At 39.9% G+C, this 17,697-nt stretch overlaps 1 protein-coding gene across 1 annotated transcript in view; it reads right to left on the minus strand.

Annotated features, from left to right (window-relative positions):
- Window positions 1-17,697, minus strand: part of MCTP2 (multiple C2 and transmembrane domain containing 2) — a 192,954-nt gene that overhangs the window by 91,591 nt on the left and 83,666 nt on the right. Inside the window, 4 exon segments of the mRNA XM_030578796.1 lie at window positions 6,216-6,251; window positions 9,054-9,165; window positions 9,930-10,006; window positions 10,873-11,015. Coding sequence (XP_030434656.1) covers window positions 6,216-6,251; window positions 9,054-9,165; window positions 9,930-10,006; window positions 10,873-11,015 — 368 coding nt within the window.

The raw sequence follows: 17,697 nt of genomic DNA on the forward strand, positions 1-17,697 counted from the left end.
CCATAGCACCGGCAATATTTTATGGGAAGTGGAAATGATTAAATGGACCTTTTTGTTGGGGGAGTAGCAGAGAGATCTGGAAATTTAAGGCTACACCTTTCTTCTCACTTTAAGTCATGCCATATTTAAACATGCCATGCTTCTGTGCTTTAGTCATGACAGACTGGTGGGTCCAAAAGGGAGGAGGATATTTCACTAGTCACATGAAAACAGGACACGTTAGTTTTAAGATATGGTGTTACTAAATAAAAAAGATTTCAAGAGTACTTCAGGCCCAGGAATAACATTTTAAGGAAGAATTATCCAGTAACAAAATTCTTAAATCATAGGAGGTACATACACAAATTTAACTTGCTTTTCACTGGTTAAAATACCCAAATGTTTGACTCCCACGTGCATATTAATATACTTCTATTTAAACAAACTGTTTGGCTTTCCTGGCACACTGGATAAAAATTTCTGCCTTTAAAAAGAAAATGAGATTTTGATTCATAAATCCAGCTGCAGTGCAAATTTTTCTTAAGTTCATCTTGTAGGCCAAAAAGCAAAAGCATGACTGTTCCCATGGACATACTTCAAAGTCCCGGCAGATATATTCCTCCCTAAACACTGCAACTATTTCAAAATCCTTTTTATAAAAAAGGGAGTAATGTCCACAAGGGATCAAAGGGCATCCTACAGTCTGGCAATTGCCTAAGAAAAATGGCAGTGCTTCCATGAAATATGCCCTAAAATAATTTTGTGGCTTGGTATGTCCTAATTTTGAATTGGATGTTTATCTTGGAAAGGCTTCTATCTAACTTGTCCATAAAACAGCTCCACTTAGCTCTACGAGCCCTGTGAAAATGGAATCCAAAGCTGGCTATTAAAGGGGCCTAGAGATTGCTTCCATATGGCAGAACAGCATGGGAGTGGAGGGCTAAGGCCTACAGCAGGCGCTGCTTGGCTTGAGCTCCCGATCTATCCATGGACACTCGTTGCATTACACCATAACATCTGGATTATTGCTTGTAATGTCCCTGGGAAATATCCACTTCCCATCAAAGCCTTTATCAATCTCAGTCACACTTTGAACATTTTAGTATTTAACAGAGTCATGTTTGATGTGATGTACTTGCTGCTTTAGGTCCAAGGATTTTCCCTCCCTTCCTTGGAGGAGGAATAGGTTTTTGAAGCTAGTTCACAAAAAAACAGACAGAGTAACTTTATTATCCACAGTACATTTTTTAAAAAGTGAAGTCTCCACTTAGCTAGAGTCTACAGGCTCAGCAACAAAGAAAGTTATCATCACGTAATTTTAACATCAAATTGGTGAGCCCTCTCATAGGGATCCTCTCTGGTTTTGATCAGTCCAGTGTTTTATGGTAGCAATCCAGGCCCATGGTCCTTCTAACCAGTACATAAGTCCTCAGGGCAACATTCAATGCAGGGCAAAGAGGCCACATAAAGCCCTCTGCATGACTTCGTAAGGACTAAATTTTGGCTTTGCCAACGGCCCTGAGTAAGAGTAGGAGGCCTGAACAGTCAAAATCTGCTTCTTGGCCTGGTCCAGCTCTGCTCAATCCCTGTCCATCTCCAGGGGAAGGGAGGGGAGAGAGGGAGCAACAGCTCTCAGTAGGCTGCTCTATCCACCACAATGCAGGTGGCTGGCACATGGGGCTACTCCTCTGTGGGAGTGTTTGGACCAGACCATTGATCATTTCCATGGGCTTAAAGTGTTGGAGAGGACAGTTTGCACTGAGGTGAATGTCATTGCCACCCAAGGTAAGAAGGGGCAGATATTTTATTATTCATTTTTAAATAAAAATTATTTCATTATAATTCTTCTCTCATGCTTGTCACCTAAGCGATTTGCACAGTGTTAATTAAGCCTTGTATCACCCCCCTGAGGTCAGCAAGTATTATCTCCACTTTATAGATGGGCAGAGAGAAATTAAGCGACGTGCTCACAATCTCAAAGCCAGTCAGTGGCAGAGCTGGTAAGGAACACAACTCAGGCACCCATACTTCTAGATGCTCCTCCAATCACTACTAGGTTACACTGCCTCCCCAGAGAGGGCACAGTGCTTGTGGGAAAGGGTCAAAGCCTTTCTGTATGCTGGTGAGCAATAAAAAAGAAATCATCATACATTTATTTAAATTATACACTGAGGTGGAAAAGCGTAAAATGAACCCATCTTTCGCCTCCTGTACTTAAAAGGATGAGACAGGACAACAGAAAGTGTTCAAATTCCTGTGAATAGGTCAAAGTAGAAATTGGAACCACTGTAATTTGCAAAATAAAAAAAATAAACAAGTTTCTGGACTTCTACTCATTAGGTAGGGAAACCCATTATGCAGAGGCAGTTTCCCTCTGGGAAAGAGGAGAGGAGGATGAGAAAGGCAATTGAACTGACAGGAGATTGCTGTGATGGCACATGACCCTTTGGCAACTGAGTTCTATGGCTCTGTGGAATGTTCAAAGATCACAGAGGCACCACTGCCCAAAGGGTATTGCTATAGAGAGCCAAATACAATGAGGCAGGCAAACACACACATGAAAAGGAGGGTGAAGGATTATCCCCTGTGATAAGAGGAGTGAGAGTACTTCAGTCCAGAGTCATCCTTTCAGCCAATTTATTCAATCAGCTTTAGATATCAAGGTGGCAACTGAATCACTTCTTTTAGGAATAAACTGCTGCAGGTCAATCCCCTCCACCCCCCCAAGCAAACTCATTTGTTTGCTTCCTAGATGTTCGACACTTAAAGGTTATTCATGCGTACAAAGGATGGAAATAACATGCAGGGCACCCTCGGTGCAAGAGTCTAGCCACCTGGGAGAAACAAGGCTACTAAGCATCAAACAGTGTTCCCCTATGCCCCAAAATATCTGTATAGGCTAAGCAGCCTGGAAAAAGAAGAAGAGAAGAGGGCACTTCATCTTGTTTTTCTTACAGATAGATAGAGTATGGTGAATACTTCCTAAAAACAAAGGGGCCATGCTTCCTTCCGCAGCGCCATGTATGTTTGATGAGCAAAGAAGCAAATTACACTCTAGAGTTAGCTATATCAAAAAACGTTATCCCACACTCCCATCCTAAGCAAGGGGCGCCGAATGCGGTGCACATATCTTGCTACCTTTGGGTATGTAATCATGCCCAAATCACTTGCTTTATGTGACACCCTCCTCTAAGCGCAGTGATAAATATACGCTGACAAATATACAAGCCACCCAGTTCGATACCTCTTGCACCATACTGATTTCGTATGTCATACTCAGTATCTGAAATCATCTCTGCATCCTACCCATATTCAATGCTTGTATGATTTTTATTGTCTTCTATTTTCTGTAATAAAAATGTTATATTTGCTTTTTCTTAAAGAAGATAGAGAGTTGGAAGGACAGTAAATAAAAAGTATTCAGCAACAGGTTTAACTTATATTTTTTCCATCTGCACATGGGACTGCAACAGTCATTGGTACCAGTGTGGAGTCATTGCTCCATTGGGGATATTACTGAATCCCTGCAAGATGGACTGGTGACTAAAGTAATAAGAAAATTCATTTGTGACATTGGTATCTGCTATCCTGTCTAAGATAAAACTTAGTGGATCAGATCCAGCTATAAGCCATAATTATCTCAGATATATAGAGTTGAGAAATCAAAGACTGAAAAATGTAACTTCTTTTTTTTCCCCTTTAAGTCCTTCTACTCATATATGAAAATACTACATAACAACAGGATCTGAAAATTACAATAAAATCCCACTTTAATTCATCTTGAGAAGAAGTTAAGCTACTCCTAATACAAAACATTTGCTTTCCTGATCATGTTAGAGATGTAGATTTCTGAGACACATTTAATGTAATCAATGTGATGCAGATTTATCAGGAACCAAGTTGCACAAATGGATCGTATATGGAATTTTTCCTCCTTGAACAGCAACCAAGGTCGACGAGGGGGTGCGGGGGGAGAATCCGGTACAAATTACCGGGGCCCGGCGGTCTGGAAGGGGTCCTGGAGCCTGGCTTTGTTGGTCCTGTTTAGCAGATCTGCCCTTGCTGGGGGGCCCAAAAAAATTTTTTCACCAGGACCCAAACCTGTTCTCAGAGGCCCTGACAGCAACCAAAATGTAATAGCCAAAACAACAGTGCTGAGTTTGTGTATCCATTATATAATGTTCCCCCCATATTTCTAGTATCTTTATCCAGTCTGTCTGCATTTCTTCTACCCCATCACACTCCTCTGGCCATTTTTCCATAACCTCTCATGCCTTCCCTAGACATCTATATTCCCCATGCTCACAATTTTTCTTTCTAGCCTTTATGTTCTGCCACAAACTGCCAGTATTGTTTCCACAGACCAGAGTTTCCTAACTAAAGATGGTTATTGATGGACAGTACTAGTGTTTTAATGCAGTAGCAGAATCAATAAACTAGGAAATATTGCTTTGTCAGATTTTTTCCAGCACATTCTGGGAAATTCTTTACTGTCTTGGATGGCCACAGAAGCTTTTCTTAAGAGATCACACTAGAGCCTGAACTATGTCTTCTCTGTGAAGAACTGAAGCTCTCTTACCCTCTAGTGGCTATAACTGAATAGAGCAAAGGGTTGCAGCTATTTTTTCATTCAACAATAATCTTGCATCCACTAATCCAATATCATGCTTTGGCATCTCTTAATTTTATTTAAAACGATGTTAAGATGTTAGCTGGAGCCTGGGGAACTGAATGACCTGCCAACATGAATTAAAGCTTTATCTCTGTTATTTCAAATCAAGTGTTTAAAATACAGAGAGAGAATGTACAACAAAGAAAAAAAAGCAAGACAGAACTTTGGCTGTTTTGGACTGAAAGGAATAGAGTTGGAATATCTGGCTCCCTGTCCTGGGACTCCAAGCCAGTGAGATTTGAAAGACAGCTGTGTGTGCGCACACATGGCAGAAAGAGAGATCAAGCCACATTTGATCAAATGTGGGCACTAGTAATTTCAAGGGGTTTAGTTAAAAACTAAACTGCTGAGCTCTTCAATTATTCCATCACTTTCTGTCATATTCCATTTAGCAATTTCTTGCTGTCTCTCTGCAATATGAATATACCTGTAGAGAGCCAGCATTATCCCTGGAACTGTTTGGTTAAGCCAAAATAGCTGCAGATCTGTGCCCAGAATGTACATTACATGTGCTCTTTACAAAAGTATTTTTGGTGGCATTTTACCTTGGTGGGGGTCCCTATCTACCATGTGCTGAAAGGGACAGTAATTACCAATTTCATATAGATGCAAACAGCTTTATGAGGAAATTCCCCAGATATTAGGTGTTCTTAGAAGAGCCAGATTACGTTTTTCTAAAGTTACATTGTAAGCTCTCAAAATACAGGATCTGATGATGATATCTCAAGTTTCTATCATCATCATCATCTACCCAGAAGCATTTTGGGTGCTTTACAGAACAAATATACAGCCAGTCCCTTTCCTGAATAGCTTAAAAATCCAACGTAAGCATGATGAAATAAGTGGGTGCAAAAGAAAAATGGCCCAAAGGGAAGACGTTCATGTGGATACCCAGTAATGGTACATGCACATCTTGATGGCACCATTCTATTTCTAGCAGCCAAAATACCTGTTCATTCCACCAGGGAAACCCTCAACAGAAGAATCTGGGGAAATCTCTGCTCAGGAACAGAGACAGCATGGTACAATGCATAGGACACTGGACTGAGAGTCAGAAGACTGGGTTATATTCCCAGCTATGCCACCATTCTTCTGTGTGACCTTGGGCAAGTTCTTTCATCTCTCTCTGTCTCCTCCTCCTTGTCAATTTACCCTGTAAGCTCTTCTGGTTAGGTACTGTTCCTTACAAGGGGTGTGCACAGTGGACACCCAAGCATGCTGGGAGTCTCCAGTTGCCACTATAATACAAACAACAATAAGAGGTCCAACATTTCTCACTCAACCATCAGACTGAGAAAGGAATGGCAATCATGGCCCAGAGGGCCTGGTAGTCTGCACCTGTACTAAATTTTCAAACTAGTTACAGAAAACCATCTCGGATGGATGGTGTGGAATCCTGGGTTGTTCATAAGGACTATTCATCCACAAAGAGAATACCGGAAGAACGTACAAAATGCGCTAGCATGGTTGCAACCTCCAATAATGGAGATGCTACATAAGAATAAGAAATTTCTTGTGGGAGAAAAGGAACAAGAGATTTTCAGGGAAAAGAGATATGGGTTACCTTGGATGAAGTTTGTTTCTTCCGATTTGACCATCTCTATTCATGCGTTTCCACCATTGCAACAGATAGAATCCAAAAGCAAAGGGCGAAAAACCGGTAAAGTGGTTAGTCAAATAATCTGAACACTGGTTTATAAACTGGGTTAAAGAACACATATTACTAGCACAGAGTTGGCTCTACTACTGAATTCAACTAAACTACCTCCTTCGCAGATTGTAACATACAACAAAACAGAACATTTGCACTGCACCAGAAATAAAAGGAAACAAAGCATCAAGTATAAAAAGTGGAAGAGACCCTGAGCCATTAGTAGATGCACGGCTCGAACTTTTGGTGCCATCTAGTCCTACTAAGTTAATTTAAAATGAGGTGTATGTGTGTGGAATAAGCTTGCTGTTAAGTGCATAGCATGGACAAGACTATTTTGCTCTTCTGTTTCTCTTGAAAATGGCTGAGCTATTTTCATTTGAAATACAAAGGCCTAAAACATGGTCAGTGAAATTTTCACAGCATGCCCCTACTCTTTAGGCATCTGCACTCTGAATATTAGCCAGAGATCCAGGCTTTCCCAAGGCTGCTGCCCAGGACTAATGCTGCCCCCTCTCTTATCCCAGAATCCCCAGGGCCACTCTGACCCACATTTCCTTAATGCTGCCAGAGGAACTGTTCCCCAAGTCAGAACAAATGCCTTCAGCAGCTCTCATGTAGACTGTGCACCTGTCTCGACCCTTACTGCACACCGTGACCTGGATGCCCTCCCATGCCTTGCACACTAAGTTAATGGGGGAGCTGACATCCCAGCCAAATGGGCTTAAACTAGTAAGAATAGCCAAAATGTCAAGGGAAGTGGTCAGGGTTTATTAGAGGACTGTGACATAGAGAGGGTGTCTCATTAATGACTATGGAAAGGTCAGAACATTAACAGCCATGTTTGCAACATTTCTTGCTTTCTTACCTTTCAGATCAGGCAATTCTAAGGTGACCATATAGCAAGTGTGAAAAATCGGGATGGGGGTAGGGGGTAATAGGAGCCTATATAAGAAAAAGCCCCAAATATCGGTACTGTGCCTATAAGATCGGGACATCTGGTCACCCTAGGCAATTCATTCCCTCCCCATTTGTATAGGAAAAGCTACCTTCTTACAGCATATATAAATGCTTGGTATGATCAGCACAACACAAATAAGTGTTCTGGAATTTTTGTTATTATTATTTGGTTGTTGTTGAAATTTTTAAATAATCATATGCAGAGGGAGAAATATCAAAAACTTTCCAACAACACACTATTAAATTACCTACTAAATTAACAACTCTTAAAAACAGGCAGCTACTAGGAAGAAACAATAATGAAAGGCACACCTTTCTTGTGAAGTCTATTTCCTATATTCTCCACCCCAACCTGTCTTTTGGTAACATTCTCACTTTCATAAATATCCCATACCTGCTATGAATTCCCACATGTCTAGTTTAAGAATCTACAGTAGACTGCACATTGGATTCTGAAAAATTAAAACTGTTATATTTAATATTCACAGAAACACTTCCCATTTTTTTTACCTGCAAAACTTATTAGTTATGTATTTAAAACTGGACTTGCTTGAAAATTGGATCTATTCAAATGATATACTTTGGGGCTTTTCTTGCTGTCAACCTGTTCTCTAAATCAGTGGTTCTCAAACTAGGGCCGCCACTTGTTCAGGGAAAGCCCCTGGCAGACCTGGCTGGTTTCTTTACCTGCATGTTCGGGCAATCGCAGCTCCCAGTGGCTGCGGTTTGCTGCTCCAGGCCAATGGGAGCTGTGGGAAGCGGCGCGGGCCGAGGGACATACTGACCACAGCTTCCCACAGCCTCCATTGGCCTGGAGTGGCGAACCACGGCCACTGGGAGCTGCAATTGCCCGAACCTGCAGGTGTGGCAGGTAAACAAACTGGCCCGGCCCACCAGGGGCTTTCCCTGAACAAGTGGCAGCCCTAGTTTGAGAACCACTGCTCTAAACGACTGCAAGATGAACTTACAGATTTAGGTATGGTCCACGTTTTGTGTGAAGCACAAATGGTGATATTTAAAAAAAAAAAATACTCACACAAACCCTGATCCTGAAAGCCCTTATTCCCTTTAATCACACTCTCCGCAGCCTCTGACCAACTCTTTCTGGGTTTCTATCTCCACTTTCAACACTGGAGTCCCACAGCACTTCTGCAACAGGAGCCTGATAGAAAGCTTACTGAAGAATCTGGCAAGGTTTAAGACTGTGCCTGGCCTGTTCTCAGTTTTGCAAGAACATAGCTCCTTGTGTCCATTTCCCTCCTCTCAGCAATGTGGACCAATGCAGGGCAGGCATAACCTAGTCTTAATAGTAATTCCTTGCTTTTACCATTTCACACTGATATATATATTTTTCACTGGTATGAAAAAAAAACCACATCTAATTGGAGGTTTAACACCTTTTTAAAAATCCATAAAATCTAAATTCCTTGCTTGTAGTGAGAAAACGGCATGCCCTGAAAGATCAGGCCTGCAGGCTGTAGGGCATACACTTTTAGAGAGATATCACACACACACGCACAGACCTACCACTCGTCGAAATATATGGAGACTTGTTATTCGTGAGCTCACCCTTTAAAGCCACAGAACGGAAGCACTTGGCGATAGAAGCATAAGCAACTTTTATCCAGTCCAGTGTGGTTGATTTTTAAATCATGAACTATCAAGTTTTCAATGCTGAGTCTCAGAGGATGAAAATAAAGGTGGCATTTCCCAGTATAGAGTAAATCAGATTAGGGAAGGTTTCTTTTTTTGTGCATTCCAGCTATAAATTTGATTTCCTAAGCCACTTACAGTTCTCTTGAAGTCTCCTTGTTTGACTGTTAGACTCAAGTTTAACACAATCTCTCCCATGTCATCTTCTAAACTGTTTGGATCTTCCAATTTTAAAATCTGTTCAGTAGTTCTGCAAGCAGAAAAGAAATGCATCTGTAGGCTCCATTTTAGCTTTTGGTTCATTATTAAATTCACAGTGAATTGTGCAAATTCTGTTTTGTATGGCTGATATTTAGCACATTTTAAAGGTTTCAAAATTGAGTCTAAATATTAAAATGTGCAATCTGGCGTATTTCTTTGTGGCATATATTCCCCCTCAGAGCTCCCACAAATCATACAAAGTTCAGCACAGCAACTTTAAATAATACTTTGTATTTCCATAGCAATTAGTTAATACTGATAACCCACCACCTGTAGACAGGCAGAAAACTGATCAATGTTATCCCCATTTTACAGGAAAGGAAACTGACAATGACTTCTCCAGCTGAATTGTCTGGCAGTTAAAGACTGGACATTGACTTGTGAGATCTGTGTTCAATTCCTAGATCTGATGCAGACTTCCTGCATCACCTTGGACAAATCATTTCATCTCTCTGCCTTAGTTCCCCCTCTGAAAATGGAGATGATAATATTTCCCTGCCTCACAGAGGTGTTGTGGAAATAAATTCATTAATGTTTGTGAGGCACTCAGATAGTACAGCCATGGGGCCCATAATGCACTTGCCCGAGATATCAGTAAGTAAGTATAAGAGCCAGGAATAAGACATGAATTCCTGTCTCCCAGCTCCACATTCAGACCAACAACTCACAGATAAAGTTTAAGCTGCTACAAAAGTGTTGTGATCATTTCTAAACTAAACTGCAGTAACACATTTTAATAAATTCATGTAGTACCTGTTGAGTTCAAGGTTGCTCAGCATCACAAATGAGGATCCCATGAAGTCAGAGGAGGCTAAGTCTCGATCATATACCTGGTAGCAAAATAAATGCATATTATTTTCACATCGTAAGCCAGTTTTGCCACATCAGAAAAAAGAACTGACATTTTGAGTTTCATCCCATATTTTGGGAATCAAAGCCTAGATGTTGTTCAGGGATAATTCTCCATTCCCGTTCTTTAATATAGATTTTTAATTGAATATTTTAACAGCATTTTGAAAAACCTTCTTGACATATGGTGAACAGAGTCATGTGTGCAACAATGGATTGGGACCATTCCAACAGATCTGGTAGTATAGTACAATCGAATACTGTACACAAGCGGGCAGTTTTTTAGCTACAGATGTTTTAGCAATTAGTGCTTACAACTGGTAGCTTGCAGCTCTGTTAACTATAAAGTTACCTCATAACGAGAAAGAGCTTTGCTGCTTGTCACCACTACCTCACAGGTAATAATTCTACTCAACTCAGTTCACCAAATTACACTCTTAAATTATTTCAGGTAAACCCCATTGATTTCACTGAGGTTGCACAGATGTAACTGAGGGCAGAGTCTGGCACAGTAGGTTTAAATGCCTCCAGTCAAACAGATTATTTTGATTTGGGGCATTCACACACTGAAAACACAACATCCAAGTAAAATCTGGGAAAGATGCATGTGCATTTGAATATAAAGCTTAGAAAACTCTGGATCCTAATTGTGTTTTGAAGACACGTTCTCTGTGTCAAACTATCAAATTGAATTAATACACACACACACACACACACACACACACACACACACACACACACACACACACACACACACACACACACACACACACACACACACACACACACACCAATTGGTTCAGAGGAGCTTTTTCCATTGTTATAGAACCCCATATCAAAAATTTACCTTGACCCGGAGCTTCTGATTAAGAGTCTGTATTGGCAACACAACAGTTTCATCCCAAACTGGATTTAGGTTTTTGTAGATGACCTTACTTTTGTATAGAGTTTTTCCATTCAATTTAAATTTCACATATGGATCACTTGTACCTATGATAAACAATAACAATACAAATGGGATTAGTCTGGAAAACACTACCAGACACGAAAAATAAACAAATAATTGAGAGTAAAAAGCTCAGGGATTCTGCTGAATATGACTAGAAAGTGATTTGATGGGGAGAAGGGAAAAAAAAGAATTCTACATTGTGCTTGAGCTCTCTGCCACATCATCTTGGAAGAGCCTTGGTTATTCTTATCTCTTCCTTTTTTCCTTTCTATTTTTTTTCCAGGAAGTAACAAACAAAAACAAGGCTGAATCTATATAACATACAGACAAACAATAAAAACACAGAATTACAAATAAAATGGGAAACACAAAAAGGCCTGCGATTTGATCAATATCACTTATAGAAAAACTTACGGGATCCAATATGAATATAATTACGTTTGGCAAGTTTTTGAAACTAACCAACACAATGTAATAGAGAATTGTATCACTGCTAAAAAATTCTATAGACTCATTCAAAAAACCTACAGGGGGGCTCTCATTCATTACTAATTTCTATAGGATTTTAGAGTAATTTTTACAGAACCCTATTCAGTTCTATAGGTTTTCTTCCTAAGGGGTGGCTTGATAAGTAGTATGAAAACATTTTGATGAAAGATTAAATATCCCCCAATTAATCTATTTTCAAATACAACCTACAGAAAACTCTTTTCTTACACAACAGCAGATTTTTTTTTCTTTTTTTGGCAGGGAGAGGGAGGGACAGACAGACAATGTTGCACAGGGGCTAAATGGATATTTGTTTTCCTGGTCTTCCAAGAGACCCACAGTTAGGTCGGCCTCAAAACCCTCTGAAGTCAATGGGAGTTTTTCCATTGCCTTCAGTGGGTTTAGATCATGCCTTTAGTTATAATTGGAAATATTATTTATATTTACTTCCTAATTACACAGGTAGAAAAGAAATATTGAACAAAAGCATGCACTTTGCACAGACAGGACTACACAGATAATACCAACATAAAATATGTCCAACAACCTTCAGAGGATGCATTAGTTAGGAAATTAGATAAATTAACAAAAGGCTACACCAAATAGTCCTATCTATCTTGAATATTCCAATTCCCCTCTCTTGGAAGGGAAAAAAAAAAGAGAGAGAGAGAGAGACTGCCTTTATCTATTGGATAAGCAAAAGCACTCTGCATTATTAAAAATAAATAAATAAATAAAATCCCCAATTATTCACTACTACACCAACGAGGTAGTATCCAGACTAGACAAGGGAAGGAACTGATGGAATGAAAACATGAATAGAGCAATGGAAGCAGGTGGTCTACAGCTACAACTCATCTGTTTCTTAAATAGAAAAGAAACTTTGAGTGAAGGGAACCTTTCAAAAATAAAATTAAATAAGTAAACAACCAAAAATTTGGTTTCTGCAAGAATAAAAAACAAAACATAACCAGCCTCTTTTTCTGGGAAACACAAGCTCCATAGCTAAGCAAGTGTTCTGTTTGCATTATTACACAGAAATGTTTCAAGGCTATTGAATGACCAGTCCTTTCTCACACACCCCTTTTTACTGTACAACAACACTGTTCAAGTGAGTCAGGCTTTAACAATCATTCTGATACACACACACACACACACACACACACATATATATATAAAAATAAATAAGCAAATAGTGGGTAAAAACTGATACACACACACACATATATAAATAAACAGTGGGTAAAAACTATAATAAAAAGAGGCCTTTAATTAAATAAGATTGCCACTCTGGGATCAAGCCTTCATGCTTGTCAGCTTACTCTCAAAATAAACATCTCAAAAGCAGGCCCAGTGGTGTCACTTACTAAGGCAAGGCATACTGGGTAATCCCTAGGTATCTTGACAGCTACATAATGTTCAAACTCTTTCATGGGTGAATGGCAGCACTTGCGTGAAAGAAAATATTAATGTCTGGAATTAATAAAAGAAAAAGATGATGGTTTACAAAGGCAAACAAGAAAAGGGTGCCAAGTTAGTAGAGTGTTAATTGTTACGGAAAATAATTGAGGGAGAGCATGCAAGAGAAACACACTGCGATTTGTTAGCTGAGCACAACTGTCTTACTGTCAGGAACAAAACATCTCAACTAGGTAAGCAGGAAAAAAAGGGGTCGGCTGCTCAAGAATGCAACTCAGAGTGACAAATGACGTCTCACTGTCAGCCAACAGATGGACTTTAACCTTTGCATCGGGAGCTTCACAAATGATGCAGCTCTGTGGTATTTATTCTGATGGAACCAAACAGCAGGAACATAAAACCTTTTCTGGCAATGGCACCAGATTAGAAATGGCTCAGAACAAAACAGTAAACCACAACTCTTTTTCAGTAAGGGGCGGTGGGGAGAAATACACAACTAATTTGTTTAGCTCTAATGAAGCTTCGGGGTCTCCTTTTTTCAGTGTCTCATTCTCTTTTTCTTAGAACTTGTCTCCGTGAGGACACAGGAAAATTAATCTGAATTAACTAAAGGTGGGCATTAAAATTAGATTAGTTAAACCACATTAAATCCCTGTGTAGACACATTCATTCAAAATTCAAGTGGATTTAATTTAGTTTAGCTTAATTCTCTTCCAAACTGGGTAAGAGAATGGCTCCATATTTTGACTTTTATTTTCAATAAGTTGGAAAATGACAGAAAAATGCTCAATGACCTAGAACAGGAATCGGCAACCTTTGGCACGCGGCTCGCCAGGGTAAACACACTGGCGGGCTGGGCCAGTTTGTTTACCTGCCATGTCCGCAGCTTTGGCTTATCGCGGCTCCCACTGGCTGCAGTTCACCATCCCAGGCCAATGGGGGTGGCAGGAAGCGGCGCGGACCAAGGGAGCTGTGATCGGCCGAACCTGCAGATGCAGCAGGTAAACAAACCGACCCGGCCCACTTGGTTGCTTACCCTGGCGAGCCACATGCCAAAGGTTGCCGACCCCCGACCTAGACATAAACCAAGCATGAACATGTGCCGATTCACTTCTTGAAGTCTTAAGCAAAAGCCCAATAAAAATAGAGAAAAAAGTGTGACCTCTGAAAAACTATTCTGTTGTTTTGGGGTGCTTTTTTATTAAATAAAGGAAGGATATTTATTTTAATGTTATTTGTTATTTAAAATAATTTTCACCATACCCATTTTATTTTTAATTAAAATCGGTTTCTCAATTTTTCCTTTTTCAAACTGTGATCCTTTCATGGATTTTACAACCCGTTAAGCAGCTGGCTTGCATTTAAAGTAATTAGTCAGACTGTGCGTGCTAGTCAGCATTGGCCAGGATGAAAGCACACGATATAACCCTTTCTTCCTTCTCCTTGGGGTTTATAATGCCCCATGGATTGCTAAATATACATAACTTTCATATTAAAGAATCATTCATTATCTTCTGTTGTTGTGAGTGAGCATGTGAATGCGGGCATGTGTATATATTGGAAGACAAACTCCCCCTGCACTTGGAAGTAATCTTCTAAACTGAACAGACAATAGAGTTCAGGCACATAGCACTATGGACCTGCACCATTAAAGTCAAAAAGTAGCTTTGCCTTTGACTTCAGCAGGAGTAAGGTTTGGGGCTATTTGAAAGACCTCCTTTTTACCCTTTACCATGCTTTTAGTGGATTATTTTTTAGTAGTATTTTTTCCTAGAAAAGCAGCTTATCCTGTAACACCGAAGGCCATTCACTCAGTATAGGTGGACTAAGTACACTGTAACCTGAAGTTGCCTAAACAAAGAAAAGTATTCTGTACACAGTAACTAGATAGGGTTTAGTTTCCTCAGAAAGAGTTCATAGGGTTTTTAAATGGTTACTGCTGCCCTCTAGCAGCTATGATGAGATTTGCCACATCAACAATATTTACTAACCTTACACTCTTGTTTCACACTTTGAAAAAGGAATAGCAGACCTGGTGTTATTTCAAATGACATATTCATCCTCTAGAGATCAGTTTGCTGGGTATGCAAGCATATTAACAATATCTGTACTTAGAAATACAAGTATCTATCGGTGCCACAGTCCTAAGAACTCAAACAAAGAAAACCATACAGCATATATCCTAGATCATTTTAATTGTTGTTTTAGGATATTAAATTCCAAATATTAATATGGAAAAGAAAACGAATGTATTTCTAATAATATTTTGCAGACTTATTTTATAGTCATATAAAACTATGTGTAATTTTTCAACAAATCCATAGAAATAATATTACTACAGTTGTTTACAATAATGACCAAAAGCCATTATAAGACGGATCACTGGTATTTTCGTTTTAAATGAAAAAAATCAACACTTTATACAGAAATAACAAAAATGGAATAAAATATCTACTGGGGGAAGCAGGAAAAAAATGAAAAAGGCTATGTATTTGAAAAGCTGTGTGTGTGAATGGTTTAGAAGCAAATGCCTCCAGTAAACTATGAAGGAAAATAAACCAGAACACTTTACCAGTGAAGAGGTGTGTGGAACATATATAAGCCGAGAAATGAGCCACTGCTTTTAGAAGGAAAATGTGAGTTAACGCCTGATAAAAACAAGGAAGCAGACAAGGGATGTTTTGTAAAATGCACCTTGTAAGCAGCATGGTAGGCATCCTGCAGAAGGTCAGAGCAACCCATGCTGCAATAATTAATGAATATCTGTCTTTTTCTGGAGCAAAAAAGTATCAAGTGGCATTAAAAAGAACATGGAAGCCAAGGCACACGTTCATAAGTGAGGTAGGTAGGGAAAACCATATGAAGCCCAAGAAAATAGACGGTAGGAGTGTACCCAGGAAGTGATGAAGAGCATGGTGCAATATTTACCATAAGGGTAAAGCTTGTGTGTGCAGGAAACTGAGCTTTTTCTTGGGCCAATCCAAGACTGTGAAATTAACACCCACAGGAACTAAGGAACCATCACAATCCTAACCACCTTTCTTCCACGTCAAGGGGAAACCATACTTCTTCAAACTTGCCTTTTGCAACATATTCAGACCGTACATCATACACACACACACATGCTCGCTGCCGCGTGCAGTGTGCACACACAAACCCCACAAATTTACCAAAACAAAACACTACACAATTCTCCCCTTGGGGAAAAGACGAGAGAAAGAACAAACCACATATGACAAGTTACTTATGTTGCTTGATGTGCTACTAGAAGCTGCTCAAACACTATAGTGATAAGGCTGGTATAAGAAGCTATATGGAAGAGAATCTATCTTAGGGTTTTACACTCTGCCCATTACCACAATCTCTGAGCACCTTCTCTATAGCAGCAACTAAGTTCCTTGTGGAATTAATAGAGTCTTTGGTGATCCTTTTGGGGGTAAAAGCCCTGTGTGGGGTAGGAATTTTGATTAATTAAACTTTATTAATGTACTTTTTGTTTTTTAAGTTGATTTGTTTCAAAGTTTTTGGGTAGACTCAGTTGTCAATGCTGTGAGTGTCATTTTAACAGTGAACACGCAACATGCTGGTGTGAGCACAGTTAAAGGCTTGGCTACATAGCAAGATACTGTACGGCAAGCTGGGATGTGTAGCCGCACTCTGGGACCTTCGCACTGATGTAGCTCTGTCCTCATGGAACATTACTGCACCACAAGCTGTAGATTCACACCCTGATGCACAGTAACTTGCCATGTACTTAAGCCCTAAGTCTTCCTGCCCACACAATCCTTTGCCTTGCTGTAAAGATTATTAACAAAGGTCCCAGACGGAGCTATTTACAGTGTCAAATTTTGTGATATGGACATCTGTCCACTGGGAACAACCAATCACAAAGTTATAGCAACTCACCAACTATGACTACTCTGATAAATGCAAAGGGCATCTGTGAGAAAAGAAATATATGTTTCCAAAAGGAATCACTCAGCTTCTGAGGTGCATACACCTACACATGCTTGTGCAGACACCCTGTGATATATTCTAGTGCAGGCTGGTTTCTTTTTAGAAACATCTGTAACTGCAGCATAAAATGTATTGCACTGAGCAGATCTCTGAGAAAGTCTATGGAATGTGAGGGCCTCAAAATCAACTTATGTGACAAGCTTTTTTTAAAGCAAACACCCTATAACAACTTTTAAATGGCCTTCCCAGAAGGATTCCACAACCGTATTTTCATTTGTTTTGTGTATGCCAGTTTTCCATGGAGTATGTATTAAATATGTGGAGGATGTCAGGTGAAAAAACTTTAAAAAGTGGAAGTAATGTTCAGCTGGTGAAAGATGATGAATTGAGGGCCCTGGAGACTGAAGTCCACTAAGTATACACAAAATAGGCACAATGGAAGCACAAGATTCCCCACTCCACTTGGGTAATGGGACTCTCATCTTTCATTGAAGGGACCATCGCTAGAGGTGTGAGGGGAATTCAGTCACCAGGTCCATTCAGTACTTGGCCTCTCTGGAGGGACTGCCAAAAAGCCAGCTAATTAGTGTCAACTGTGATGGTATCTAACGTGGTTTGGACTCTTGCCCACCTGGAACTCGACTGACACCAACTCAATCCACATAGGGCAGCACAGTCACCTGATCTCATTAGGGTAATGCCTCCCTAACCACATCAATATCACACAAGGAAGGGAGGATGGATGCCAGTGATGATAAACTCATTCCATAACATCCAGATTGTGTTATTTTACACATTTTTGACAGCACCTTCCATTTAGAGTATTAATCATTTGGGGTACCTAGCAAACCAAATAGG

This window comes from Gopherus evgoodei, chromosome 10, assembly GCF_007399415.2.
Source record: "Gopherus evgoodei ecotype Sinaloan lineage chromosome 10, rGopEvg1_v1.p, whole genome shotgun sequence".
Classification (NCBI taxonomy): Eukaryota; Metazoa; Chordata; order Testudines; family Testudinidae; genus Gopherus; species Gopherus evgoodei.